The 13933-nt window shown below is 36.5% G+C and overlaps 3 protein-coding genes across 3 annotated transcripts; 2 read left to right on the forward strand and 1 right to left on the reverse strand.

The window, feature by feature from the left end:
* Positions 1-5551: 5551 nt before the first annotated feature.
* LOC134654060 (tRNA-splicing endonuclease subunit Sen2) lies at positions 5552-7562 on the forward strand. The gene is made up of 3 exons (XM_063509474.1): positions 5552-6675; positions 6771-6895; positions 7365-7562. The coding sequence occupies exons 1-3, from the start codon at positions 5853-5855 to the stop codon at positions 7497-7499; spliced, it is 1083 nt and encodes a 360-aa protein (XP_063365544.1). The 5' UTR covers positions 5552-5852; the 3' UTR covers positions 7500-7562.
* Positions 7496-8107, reverse strand: LOC134654061 (COX assembly mitochondrial protein homolog). The gene is made up of 2 exons (XM_063509476.1): positions 7934-8107; positions 7496-7851 (listed from the first exon to the last, which is right to left on the reverse strand). Exons 1-2 carry the CDS (start codon positions 7989-7991, stop codon positions 7553-7555), a joined length of 357 nt encoding a protein of 118 aa, XP_063365546.1. The 5' UTR covers positions 7992-8107; the 3' UTR covers positions 7496-7552.
* Positions 8108-8344: 237 nt separating this feature from the next.
* Positions 8345-13929, forward strand: LOC134654063 (26S proteasome non-ATPase regulatory subunit 14). Its single transcript, XM_063509478.1, has 4 exons — positions 8345-8489; positions 8634-8834; positions 12314-12470; positions 13159-13929. The coding sequence occupies exons 2-4, from the start codon at positions 8657-8659 to the stop codon at positions 13757-13759; spliced, it is 936 nt and encodes a 311-aa protein (XP_063365548.1). The 5' UTR covers positions 8345-8489; positions 8634-8656; the 3' UTR covers positions 13760-13929.
* Positions 13930-13933: the final 4 nt, after the last annotated feature.

The raw sequence follows: 13933 nt of genomic DNA on the forward strand, positions 1-13933 counted from the left end.
TCATTATCTAGGTAAGTGTTTAATACATTTTTCACCGCCATGGGCGGTGATGACGACGAGCCTCACGACCCAGGAGGTGGTCCTCCGGTTTCCCACACTGTTACAATCGATAATAATGAAAATTCTGATAATGAAATTGATATGAAAGAGTATCACAGCGTGGATACAGATAGTTCTGTATCTTCTGAGGTGAGAAAACGAAAGACCGCATCCAGGAGGATATGTCGTCACTGTAATAAAAAAAAGCGACATAACAAGGACAAAAATAGGGATAAAGAATCCATTACAGATGATTGCAATTGTCAAACTTGCTCAAACAACTCCGATACAAAGTCACAATTTCAAGCACCACTCTCAGCCTCAGCTTTTACTCCGGCTCTAGCTCCTGCTCCGGCTCCAGCTGCGGCCCCAGCTGCAGCCCCAGCTGCGGCCCCAGCTGCAGCCCCAGCTGGCTCAGTGAATACCACCTCTCAGCTCACAGACATGTCCAGGAAGCAATATATACAAACTGATTCTTCGCCGTATGTAGTACATGTCCAGAAACAACAAGAATCTCCCAATGATGGCACTTCTATTCATTCAATTGCTTTTGGCAACTTTTTGAAACGGCACAATTTTAGGAACATTGTTAATGGTAGTGTCAAACGTATAGGCCGCAATAGAGTCGCTCTATCATTCTCAAAGTATGAGGATGCCAACCATTTTCTAAAAGACACTCGACTGACTGACAACAAATATAAGGCGTTTATTCCAAGTTTTAACGTTATCAGAATGGGTGTTGTTAAAGGCATACCAACTGAAATGTCTTTAGAGGAGGTCAAAGAAAACATCAGTGTCCCAGTAGGTTGTGGTGAAGTTTTAAAAGTAAGGAGAATTAATTATAAAGTGATTGTGGATGGTTCTCCGGTCTGGAAGCCATCACAAACAGTTGTTATAACGTTTGATGGCCAAGTTCTTCCAAAACGCATATTTATGTTTTATAACGCTCTACCAGTAGACTTATACATCTATCCAACGATCCAATGTTACTCTTGTTCTCGCTTTGGTCACACGCAGGGACAATGTAGATCTAAACCGAGGTGTTACAATTGTGGAGAGGGTCATACTGGCTCCACATGCACTATTGAAGAAGATTGTGCATCTTGTTGCTTATGTTCCGGTGTTCATTTTGCCACTAATAAGTCTCGCTGTCCAGAGTATGAGCGCCAGAAAAATATTAAGCTATCTATGGCACAAAGTGCTATATCTTATACAGAGGCCTCTAAACTGCACCCTCCTGTAACAAAACCATATGCAGATGTGGTCATGTCCACTCCAACATCTCTCCCGTCTCAGCATAATAGAAATAATAATAACTTAGGTACAACTACTCACTCATATAAAAAAACAGTCTTTCTGAAACCTCGCAGCTTGCCAAAATCCCAGAAAGGTTTTGACACTGCCTCACATTACAATTTATCTAAAGACTATAACATGCCATCCCCCTCTGGGAATGGTTGTGCCATTGTGCAACAATTTAACAATAAAACTACCAATGACCTCATATTAGAACTTATTCAACTGTTAAGTATTAATTTACACAAAAACCATTCAGAACCGTCCAACGCTGCACATATTACTAGTCCTCATGTTTCCTCCAATAATGGCCAACAATTCCAAAATTCTTCAATGGAATTGTCGCAGCATTAACAATAAAAAAAGCGATTTAATCCATTTAATTAAGAAGTATGACCCTTTTGTTATTACCCTATCTGAAACATGGCTCAGGTCTGAGTCATGTTTCAAAATTCCTGGCTATGCATGCCTCCGCGAAGACAGGTCGGATGGGCATGGTGGTGTAGCCATCCTGGTAAAAAAATCATATCATTTCTCTCATGTTCCATTAGCACCTCATAATAATGAATTTTCCATAATCTCAGCTCTTGTAGATAGCATTTGTATAGTTTCAGTGTACATACCTCATCCCTCGCTTACCATACTTAGTGAAGTAAGAAACATTATATCATCTCTTCCTACTCCATGTTTAATATTAGGAGATTTTAATTGCCATCACCCAGCTTGGGGGTGTTTCAATTCAAGTACTTTAGGCGAGGAAATAATAGACATAGTTGATTATTATAATTTATGTATATTGAATTCTGGTGTTCCTACGCGTCGGTCTGCTCCCAATGAGAATCCTAGTGCATTAGATTTATCAATTTGTAGCTCTTCCATATCACACTCCTTACTGTGGGAGGTACTTCCACTTTCCTATGGCAGTGATCATTTTCCAATTCTCATTTCTTTTCCTATTAAAAACAGACCATTACATAAAAGATCTCCACTTTTAGCATATAAACTTCAAAATGCAGATTGGGATAAGTTTCGCAAACATATGGATGAGAGGTTGGGAGAATTACCCGATGTATCTCGTGAAAATTTGTTTAAAACTTCTGATGCTTTTGCTAAGTTTATAATTAATATAGCTGATGAAGTATTTCCTCGTAAGAAGTCCTCTAAATTCAATATTCCCAGCCCTCCATGGTGGGATTCTGAATGTTCAGAAGCTGTTAAAAAGAGAAAACAGTGTGAGTTAATGTATAATAATAATATGAGCGAAGAGAACTTTAATTCCTTATTAGTTACTTTAAAAGAAACAAAACAGTTTTTGAAGAAAAAGAAAGTTGACAGTTGGAGATCCTTTTGTGCATCTTTAAGTCCTAGCACTCACCCGTCAGAAGTTTGGAGGAAGGTTAGAATGTTTAGAGGAGCTTTTGTAGAAAATAACGCCATCAATCTTGATCCTCCAGTAGCCGAGAAATTTTTAGATAAATTAGCTCCTTCATTTGTCCCATTCCCTGTGTGTCCTGAACTGGCTTCCTCGCCCAATATTGATAATGATAACGTGCAGCCTTTTAACAGTCCATTTTCGTTTTTAGAGCTAAAGAATGTCTTATCATATGTTATTGATTCTGCACCAGGATGCGATGGTATTCCATATTCATTTTTGAAACATTCTAGTGACAACGTTATAGGTTACTTTCTTAATATTATCAACGGGATTTTTATGACAGGTGACATTCCACCAAATTGGAAAATACAGTTGGTGTTACCCTTTCTCAAACCGAATAAACCCCGTAATGATCCAAATTCGTATCGTCCAATTGCGTTATCTTCTGTTTTAATTAAGATTTTAGAACATTTAGTTAAAAATAGGTTAGAGTGGTTTATTGAGAGTAAAAAATTATTACCCGATATTCAATATGGTTTTCGCAAAAGCAGAAGCACTTTAGACTGTGTGGGTTTGTTAGTTTCTGATATCCTTTTAGCCTTCTCGAAACGGGAATATGTCGTAGCTTGTTTTATAGACATCAATTCGGCCTATGATAATGTAAATATATCAATTCTTGTAAATAAGTTGTTCCTCTTGGGAGTTCCTGAACGCTTGTGTAATATTATTGCTGCTATGTTTTATGAACGGACGATTAGGTTAGATTTAGATGATAAAGTATTTCACAGGACAGTTTGGAAAGGACTACCACAGGGTTCTGTTCTTAGCCCTTTACTGTTTAATGTATATACATACGACCTTAGTTCCAATTTGCCAGATTATATATCAATTTTACAATATGCCGATGACATAGTGTTCTACTCAAGAAATAAATCCGTACAAAAGGCCTGTGAACTCATAAATGCTAGTTTGAATGAACTAAATGTATATTTAAATAATAATGGGTTAGACCTTTCAGTCCCGAAAACCTCAGCAATTATATTTTCTCCCAGGAAAAAAACTGTTAATGAAAGTTTATCCTATGGTGGAACTACAATCTCCTTTCGTCAAGAAGTCAAGTATTTAGGAATGGTTTTGGACTACAATTTGTCAGCCAAGGGTCATTGTAATTATGTTAAAGGTAGATGTGAACGCTCATTAAACATATTGAGATGCTTGGCTGGTGTATGGTGGGGCAGCCATCCTTTCTATTTGAAGCTTATTTATAATGCAGTAATAAGAAGCGTTGTTGATTACGGTTCTTTTCTTTTAACTCCGGGTACAGAAGATGCCATTAAAGTATTCAATGTCATACAGAATAAGTCACTAAGGACAATCCTTGGTGCTATGCGAACCAGTCCGGCTAATGCCATGCAAGTGGAGTGTGTTGACCCACCTGCGCATTTGAGACGTCAATTTTTATCCGACAGATTCATTTTTAGGACTATGCAATTTTCGGTTCATCCTCTTATCACAAAATTATCGACTCTTTATGATCATATGCAGTCATCTCCATATTGGCATAATAGAACTCCTCCTTGTATAATTAATAGTTACCTTAAATTTTTGGCTCTATCTTCTCCTACTGTCAGACATATTAACCTTCCTATATACGAGAAAGACTTTGACTCTTTGATTATTTCTCCACAAGTTTTTCTAGACTCCAATATTTCTAAGGATATAATAACTGCTCAACCTGTATTTAACAACTTAGTGGGCGAATATTGGTCTGGTTGGCATTACATATACACAGATGCATCAAAACTTGCTACAAATAGTTGTGTTGGGGTTGGTGTATTTCATCACCAGTATAATGTTGTACAAAAAATTAAACTCCCTCCAGAATCTTCGGTATTTACCGGAGAACTATTTGGTATTTATAAAGCTGTTGAATATGTTTGCATGTTCAATTTAAATAAATGTGTAATTTTTTCCGATTCTAAAAGTTGCCTTCAAATTCTATTAAAATCTCCTTTCAAAATGACTAACAGTTACCCTTTGTTATATGATATCCGAGACGTCTTGTTAAAATGCGAAAAGAAAGGGCTTACTGTAAACTTTGTATGGGTGCCAAGTCATTGTGGAATTCCCGGAAATGAGAAGGCTGATCGTCTGGCGGTAGATGCTGTTGCTTCTGGTGATATATTTCCATATAAAAACTATTGTCATGACCTTCTGTTGCTCCCCAAAAGATATCTCAGGTTAGCCTGGGAGTTCTTTTGGTTTTGGAGCAGCCTGGAATCCGGAAGTTATTACCTTAAGATTCAAAGTGACATCCCTGTAAAGCCGTGGTTTTACAATAAAAACCTTAAAAGACGTGAAATATCATGTTTAACACGCATGAGATTGGGCCATACATCTGCTCCTTCTGACCTTGCTCGATTTAAATTTATTAACGATCCCAATTGTGACTGTGGTGCCGAGGAGGCGGATATTAATCATATATTCTTTTCATGTCCTTTTTATGATCGTACTGCTTTGATGGATTCTTTACTATCCAAAAATGTTCCATTTCCAATAGACATCCCTTCCTTGCTCATCAATCCAGACTTTTATAACATCCTAGCTTCATTCATCGTTTACAATGATATAAAGGTATAATATTTTATAAAACTAAGTATATTTATCATTTTGTATTTCATCTATATACCTACCTGTCCTGACCACTACACTTTCCAAATTCCGAATTACCTTTAATCCTTGTTCCGCGTTTAATTTCCTTCCCTTTAATTTACTTGACGTTGGCTACGGGCAACACCGCCCTCAAGTCCATTAAAAAAAAAAAAAAAAAAATGCCAAAAACTAAATGATAAATTTAGCAAGGTCGGTGGACTGGATTTAATTATTTAGCAGCGGTGCTGGTCTGTGTTTAAAATAAAAAGTACTTACACTGATATTCTTCTACATTATCTTCTTTCTTGGGTCTACTTGGTTCAGACATTTTAACAATTTCGAAACCGTATAATTGTTGCCGAAAATTTATAAGTGCATAATAATGCCGAAACTATTAAAAAACTGACTGATACATGAAATTTGCGTTTGAACTTGCTGGCGTGACACATACGACTTTAAATAAATTTGGGAACCGGCCAGTTCTATTGTAATGACTTCTTTACAAACACAAGACGAATGTCAGAGTAATAATGACCCAAATAACGTGCTGTCTATCGCAGTGGAATCTGCCCGTTTTCCGGTGGATAGCTCGATGCGGATAGTATTTACTGGATATTACAATGGATTTAATGTCGAGGTGAGATCGCCAGATGAAATGGCTCTGCTGTATCACATGGGGTGTTTTGGCCAGGGCTCTGTTTCGCGCTCCAAGCCAAAAGCAGCTCATAGTGCTTATAGCCACATTATGCGCAAACGGCAGTTTCTCAAACGGAACTATTGGTATAAAAAGTTTGCTGATAACCATGGGAAATCCGTTGTAGACAAGTTACTAACAGACATGGATGGGTTGATCAGTAAGATAAAGCATGACAGCCGAAAAATTGGCAATAAAGATGTAATAGACTTGGTGTCTAGTGATGACAGTAATAGTGCTAGTACTGATGCTTTTGACAGTGAGCAGGGCCATTGTGATAACTTTGAACCCCACAGTGATCAAGAATTGGTTGCAATTGTCCCGGACAGTGATACCGAAGAGGGTAATTATATTGAAAATCTGAAACCGAAATGCTGCATAAATAATATAAAGCTTCAAGAAAAGCTAATGCTGAGTTTGCAAGAGGCTTTCTTCCTTTCTTATGGTCTTGGTTGTTTACAAGTTATAGGCCATGGTGATAAGATGCTCACAATAGAGCAATGCTGGAATTTGTTCACAAAGATAGACAAGAAGTTTGTCCCTAAATATGTTGTTTATCACTACTTTAGGTCTAAGGGCTACATTGTCAAATCAGGAATCAAATTTGGTGGAGACTATGGTAAATATGGCTTTTGTATTGTAGTTAAAACTTGGAGCTACTGAATTTTTTTCATTAGGAGCTCATTACATTGTATTTATTTTTGGTGGTTTCAGTGTTGTACAGAGAGGGTCCTGGAGTAATGCATTCTGATTACATAGTAGTAGTAAAATGCAAAGAAGACCAATTTGATTTTGTGTCAGTTCTTGGGCATGTGAGAATGGCCACTACTACTATGAAGGTAAAAAAATTATACATAATAACAATAAATGATAGATTATAAATACAATGGAGTATTTAAAATTGAAAGACCTCTGCTAGTATTATGTTTGACATGAGAAATAATTTAAATGTTGAGTTACAGAGTGACTAGAGTGAGGTCTATAAATCTACTTAGACATATGCTGTAGAGTGTAGAGGCTCTGATTAAAGAATACTAGCGACCCGCCCTGGCTTAGCACGGGTTAACAAATTATACATAAAACTTCCTCTTGAATCACTCTATCTATTAAAAAACCACATCAAAATCCGTTGCGTAGTTTTAAAGATCCAAGCATACAGACAGACAGACAGACAGGAAAGCGACTTTGTTTTATACTATGTAGTGATAGTGATATTTTATTTTTATTTGCAATAATAACACAGTTATGAATGTTTTTGGCTAACTTGTTTATATTTCTATTTACATTTTATTATTTTCTACTCTTCAGGAAGTATTGATTGCAGAAGTTGATGAGCCCAGTGCATGTCCAGAAAATATGCCAGAAGGTTTACGGGAGTACAGTGTACGGGAAATACATCTTACTAGGAACATTCCTATCATTATAAATGATGAAATTGATTAAAATACATTTGGTTTATATTTACACTAAACAGCTATCTTACAAATAAAATACGATTAGGCCCTTCTTATCGACTTTTTGATTCCAGTTTTCCTAAATTCACTTCTTTCTTTTAAATATTCTTCAGTGCATAATGCTCTAAAGCTGTCATTGCGATACCAACTAGAGAGGCAGTCCTTTAAGGCAGCATTTTCTGTACGGCATTTAACCACCATTAACAAGGATGCCTCTTTACCACATTTCTCAAATTCTGCAACCTCTTTGATGCATTTCTCTGCTTTAGCCTTATCCCTCATTAATTTGGGTATCATGACTTCCAGTTCCACTTTTCTCAGGCTGCGATCGTGAGGATCACCTAAAGAATAAAACATGTTATAATTTACATGGGTAGTTTCGTTTTATTATTGGATGAACAGTTTACGTAAACTTGCACTAACCTAAGCCATGCGGTCCTTCAGATAATTTATGAGACAGTACCGTCTTCTCCTCTGTCATTATTACGTAAGTTTCAAACTTTCATGTAGTTCAATTCTTGAATGTTGGGCTATTTACTATTATTTCGATTACTATGAGAATGGGAAGATAGTATTAAAAAATATGTGGATGTTGACAATGACACTGACATAAATATGACAGATGTTTACGAGATTGATGTTCTAAAACGAGTAATCACCATAAATCACCAAGAAATCACTCGTTAATATTTAATTTACGATCTGTAATGCTGTAAAATTTTATTTCAATAAATATCAATAATTATAACCACTACGTGCCGCATATTGCAAATCATGCTATTATAGCGTTCATTGGTGATATTGGAGAGGCCATTAGGGCCATTACAATTTTTTTTTCTACTGGCAACAGAACATCTTTACGTGAGCTTGCATTTTCGACGTAAACGAATTGTCATTCACATTCATTCATTTAGAAAATCCACGAACTCACAAAGATTTATTGCAATATCTTGAGTACAGTCTATGAATCTAGTTTTCTGTGAGTAAAGTGTAGTTTGTCATAGCGAGTTTTTATAAAAAAATAACTAAACAAAAGTGTTTTAGTGATGTGTGAACGGCACCCGAGGAAGCTCCGGTGCTTTCTCGTTATTTAGCTTTGACTAGTGTTTGTTTTGTTTTACAGAAAATACAAGTTATAAGAGCATAATGGACCGTCTTTTACGTCTCGGCGGAGGGATGACGGGGCTGTCGCAGGCGCCCCCGCCTACCGACGCTCCGGTGGTGGACACCGCCGAACAAGTATACATTTCGTCTTTGGCCCTCCTTAAAATGCTGAAACATGGTCGTGCTGGTGTCCCCATGGAGGTCATGGGTCTTATGTTAGGTAAATTTTGCTTTATTTTATTACAAGTTTACAATTGTAGCAACAAACAATCATAACCTAAATTTGGTTTACATGCACTGACTTAATATAAAAGAAATAGACACACAAAGCAGAACAAAAACGTCAAGAAATGTGGATCCCAATGACGTTTCGCACCATTTGCATTGATGATAAAAACGCTTACGTAAAATTTGAGTCAAGATAAATGTTTCGTACAGAAAAGAGCTTAATGTCGTAAGCATTAAGTGTCAAATTTGCAAACATAAGTACCAACACTGTTAAAAAATTTAGTCCGATGGCACTAAACGTAACGTATTTACGTCAAACAACGTCAAACGAGAATAATGAACGAATGGAGTCACTTTGGTCACAGATTATATAATAGTTCTTACGAACAGATACTTATCTCTCAAAGAAAACGCAAATACCTACCGTTTTGATACCTACACAAAAATACAATGGAGTGACCTTCAACGCGCCGCTTCCCGCACCGCGCGCGCTGGCACAACGCTAGGGTTGCCGACTTAGAAATGATTTTACAAATAATAAGTAGGTACCTACTTAAACTTTATATTCTATAGAAGATACCTACCTAAAATATAAGTTTTAATTGTCCAACTTGCATTAGAACTTGCCATATACAATCATAGCGTACAATAACTAGTTATTAGCAATTAGTTATTATAATTAATATTCCGTTTATGCGTTTTATTCCGACAAGTGACTGCGAAACATTTTAAAAGGTCATATCTCCTTGCAGTAACCGCAGTATTTACGCCGTTTTATAAACTAATATTGGGAATGTCTATCTATATCTATACTTTTCCTATCTATCGGAAGAGCAAAAACTGTTATTTTTCGTGAAGAAGACATTTCTTTCGCATATATACAATTTGGCATATTCGAGCGCGCGGCGACGCGACGTGCGTGCGTGAGCGCGTGTGGCAACCAACTGGCTTGCTTTTCTACCGTGAACGGGAACAGATTCGTAGGTATAAAACCGAGCTCGCGCGGAGAGTTCCATAGGCCTGCTTAGCATTTACAGTTAGTCGATATAAGCCCTTATTGGTGGTGTATATGTCGGAAACAGGGAAATGGGCCGAACACACAAGTGCCGTTTTGCCTTGTTTAAAACTGCATCACCCCTATCTCTTGCTATAATTAAATAGCAGTCCACTTTGCACGTCGCATAGGTTTTCTTGGAAATCTTGAATTTAAACATAATATTATTCCTTATGAATTCAATATAAAAATATAATAAAATATTGACCTCACATCGACTCATTACATTTTTGTTCCTTGACATCCCTTCTTTGGTACTAACAAATTAATTTATTTAAAACCATAAAATTACCACCAGATTACATAAATTATGTAATGCTATCCAAAGAACTAACCGAAAGAAATACATTCCATCCTTTTTCCTTGTTTTATCATTGTTATTTTTACATATTTTAACGGCACATTTCGTAATTGTTGACAACTTCCACTGACTTAATATAAAAGAAATAGACACACAAAGCAGAACAAAAACGTCAAGAAATGTGGATCCCAATGACGTTTCGCACCATTTGCATTGATGATAAAAACGCTTACGTAAATTTTGAGTCAAGATAAATGTTTCGTACAGAAAAGAGCTTAATGTCGTAAGCATTAAGTGTCAAATTTGCAAACATAAGTACCAACACTGTTAAAACTTTTAGTCCGATGGCACTAAACGTAACGTATTTACGTCAAACGAGAATAATGAACGAATGGAGTCACTTTGGTACACTTTAATATGTATTACTGTACAGGAAAACCAATTGAAGTAATAAATAAAACAAATTTAATTTAATCGGGAGCTCAAATAAAATTAATTCGTGGTTCAAATTCAAACAAATTAAATTTTTAATTCGTAAGTATACGTTTTTAAATACTAATTTCCTTGAAATAAATTCTACTTATTAAATAACTGTGTATTTAAGATCTACATTTACTCATAGCGCGGGTGCACGGGGACATTTAGATACTGATTGGATTTTTTTTATAAAGTCTACCTATACTTTATAAAAAAAATCCTGTGATTGTCACTGTGTTCCGACAGGTTTAGCATTTACAGTTAGTCGATATAAGCCCTTATTGGTGGTGTATATGTCGGAAACAGGGAAATGGGCCGAACACACAAGTGCCGTTTTGCCTTGTTTAAAACTGCATCACCCCTATCTCTTGCTATAATTAAATAGCAGTCCACTTTGCACGTCGCATAGGTTTTCTTGGAAATCTTGAATTTAAACATAATATTATTTCTTATGAATTCCATATAAAAATATAAAAAAATATTGACCTCACATCGACTCATTAGATTTTTGTTCCTTAACATCCCTTCTTTGGTACTAACAAATTAATTTATTCAAAACCATAAAATTACCACCAGATTACATAAATTATGTAATGCTATCCAAAGAACTAACCGAAAGAAATACATTCCATCCTTTTTCCTTGTTTTATCATTGTTATTTTTACATATTTTAACGGCACATTTCGTAATTGTCGACAACTTCACATTTGAGCGTTTCAAACAAGACTAAACGAAAAAGTAATGCATGATCTGTTTTGACATCACTTTTGTGAGGCCATTTTTGGCGGCTGATTGGGTATCCAGTTCTTTATACTATATCAATGACAACTTCACATTTGAGCGTTTCAAACAAGACTAAACGGAAAAGTAATGCATGATCTGTTTTGACATTACTTTTGTGGGGCCATTTTTGGCGGCTGATTGGGTATCCAGTTCTTTATACTATATCAATGTTTACATGGCACTAATTTGGGCCAGCCCTATTTATTCACTTATAAGTTATGTTTTAAGTCCATTTTGAAGGGGTTCTTAGGAGTTAGATTAAATAGAAAATGTGGTCATTTGTAGATTTGATGACATTGCATTATTGAAATACCATGATCACAAAGGATTATGTTAAATTTGTAAAGCTTTTCCATTCCTATAAATCTAGTTGTATATCAAGTTTCTGAAAAACCTTATATGCCCCAAGGTCTTTGAGATAAGTCCATTTAACATCATGTTATTTAGCCTTTTCTATGCAGGAATGTGAATCTACATTATACAAATTAAAATTAGAGTTCAATACATATTACATATGAGAACATTCTCGAGAATGGCACAAATATACTTGGGTATATGATGTGTTGTGACTATAGTTTATGGGCATATTATTTTTATGTTAGTATCTGAACTGACATCCCATCCCATCCCATCCCACCCATGACCTGATTCTTTACATCATAACTTGCAATAATGTGGACATGTAATCCAAACATAATAATCAATAAGTGATTTCTTAACTGAAATTTCGATTCCTAGCATGATGGTAAATAAATAACAATGTTTCAATTCATTCAGCTATAGATTCTTCTATAGATAATGAAACTACTACTATTGTTTATGAATCCTGCTAACTGTCTTGTTGTGATATTTCCAGGTGAATTTGTGGATGACTACACAGTTCGCGTGATAGATGTATTTGCGATGCCACAGACTGGTACAGGTGTGTCAGTAGAGGCTGTAGATCCAGTCTTTCAAGCTAAGATGTTGGATATGCTGAAGCAAACAGGACGCCCAGAAATGGTGGTTGGCTGGTAAGAACTTGTCCCCACTTACTCCTGGCATAGAGAAATATAGTAAGACAAGAGTGCTCACTCCATACATCAGTTCAGACTATTAATTTCAGTGTCTACATCTAGCATCGAGTAGCCGAACTATCAGTACTGCTACTTGACAATAGATGTAGCACCGACTGGAAAGTCTTATCTCAACAGCATAAGACTTTCCGGTCGGTGCTACATCTATTGTCAAGTAGCAGTACTGATAGTTCCGCTACTCGATGCTAGATGCTAATAGTCTTTTTGGTACTAAAACTGATGTATGGAGTGAGCACTATGTATTTTTTTCTCTATGCTCCTGGGTACCTTTTTTGGTACTTTTTCGTAATAAATCTATAAACTAACTACTTTCTTGTTAGAAAATACTTAGGAGCGTCCATTAATAACGCGAGGTATTTTTGACCCACACGTCACATTTTGATTCCTACAACATTCCAATAGTTGATGGTCTAATGCAGTATTGTAGCATGTGAATGAACGTACCGTAAAAGTATAAAACTTTGCCCTTTAACATTACTTTTCCCACCACGTCACAGTTCACTAAAAGCGAAATAACTTAAAAAATACACTTTTGAAGAAAGTGAATTAAATAGCTCCTCTTTATTATTAACCTAGCAATATATTTAAATAAAACATAAAACATAAATAACTAATTCCACCACAGGTACCACTCACATCCTGGATTCGGTTGCTGGTTGTCAGGCGTCGACATCAACACACAGCAGTCATTCGAGGCCCTCTCCGAGCGCGCCGTCGCCGTCGTCGTCGATCCCATCCAGTCCGTCAAAGGCAAAGTCGTCATCGATGCATTCCGTCTCATCAACCCTAACATGATGGTTCTCGGCCAGGAGCCCAGACAGACCACCTCCAACTTGGGACATCTTCAAAAACCCTCAGTACAAGCACTCATCCATGGCCTGAATCGTCATTACTACTCCATCAGTATAAACTACCGTAAGAACGAACTGGAACAGAAAATGCTGCTGAACCTTCACAAAAAGTCCTGGATGGACGGACTCACACTATCAGACTATAAGGAGCACTGTGCGATCAACGAAACCACAGTAACAGACATGTTAGACTTGGCCAAGAATTATAACAAGGCCTTGGAAGATGAGGAAAAGATGACGCCCGAGCAGCTCGCCATCAAGAATGTAGGCAAGCAGGATCCCAAGAGGCATTTAGAAGAGAAAGTAGATGTCCTAATGTCAAACAATATAGTTCAAAATCTAGGAGCGATGCTGGACACCATGGTGTTCAAATGATCGTGGCGTGGGACGTTTCGTACCGTACAGTGTTATTTAAGGCTATAAAGTGGCAAATAAAGGAATCCATTCTCGCAGTACACCGTGTCTCATGTCCACTTGTGTATAATACTTATATATTATTATGTATTAATTTACTTAATTGTATCGCAATAAAACAATTCTTTTTTTTAA

Source organism: Cydia amplana, chromosome 14 (assembly GCF_948474715.1).
Source record: "Cydia amplana chromosome 14, ilCydAmpl1.1, whole genome shotgun sequence".
NCBI classification, from domain to species: domain Eukaryota; kingdom Metazoa; phylum Arthropoda; class Insecta; order Lepidoptera; family Tortricidae; genus Cydia; species Cydia amplana.

Coding starts and splice junctions, on each gene's coding strand:
- LOC134654060 (XM_063509474.1), top strand. CDS start 5,853: ATGACTTCTTTACAAACACAAGACGAATGTCAGAGTAATAATGACCCA. Junction 6,676..6,770: donor CAAATTTGGTGGAGACTATG/GTAAATATGGCT, acceptor TGGTGGTTTCAG/TGTTGTACAGAGAGGGTCCT. Junction 6,896..7,364: donor TGGCCACTACTACTATGAAG/GTAAAAAAATTA, acceptor TCTACTCTTCAG/GAAGTATTGATTGCAGAAGT.
- LOC134654061 (XM_063509476.1), bottom strand. CDS start 7,991: ATGACAGAGGAGAAGACGGTACTGTCTCATAAATTATCTGAAGGACCG. Junction 7,852..7,933: donor TGAAGGACCGCATGGCTTAG/GTTAGTGCAAGT, acceptor TTTATTCTTTAG/GTGATCCTCACGATCGCAGC.
- LOC134654063 (XM_063509478.1), top strand. CDS start 8,657: ATGGACCGTCTTTTACGTCTCGGCGGAGGGATGACGGGGCTGTCGCAG. Junction 8,835..12,313: donor GGTCATGGGTCTTATGTTAG/GTAAATTTTGCT, acceptor TGATATTTCCAG/GTGAATTTGTGGATGACTAC. Junction 12,471..13,158: donor CCAGAAATGGTGGTTGGCTG/GTAAGAACTTGT, acceptor ATTCCACCACAG/GTACCACTCACATCCTGGAT.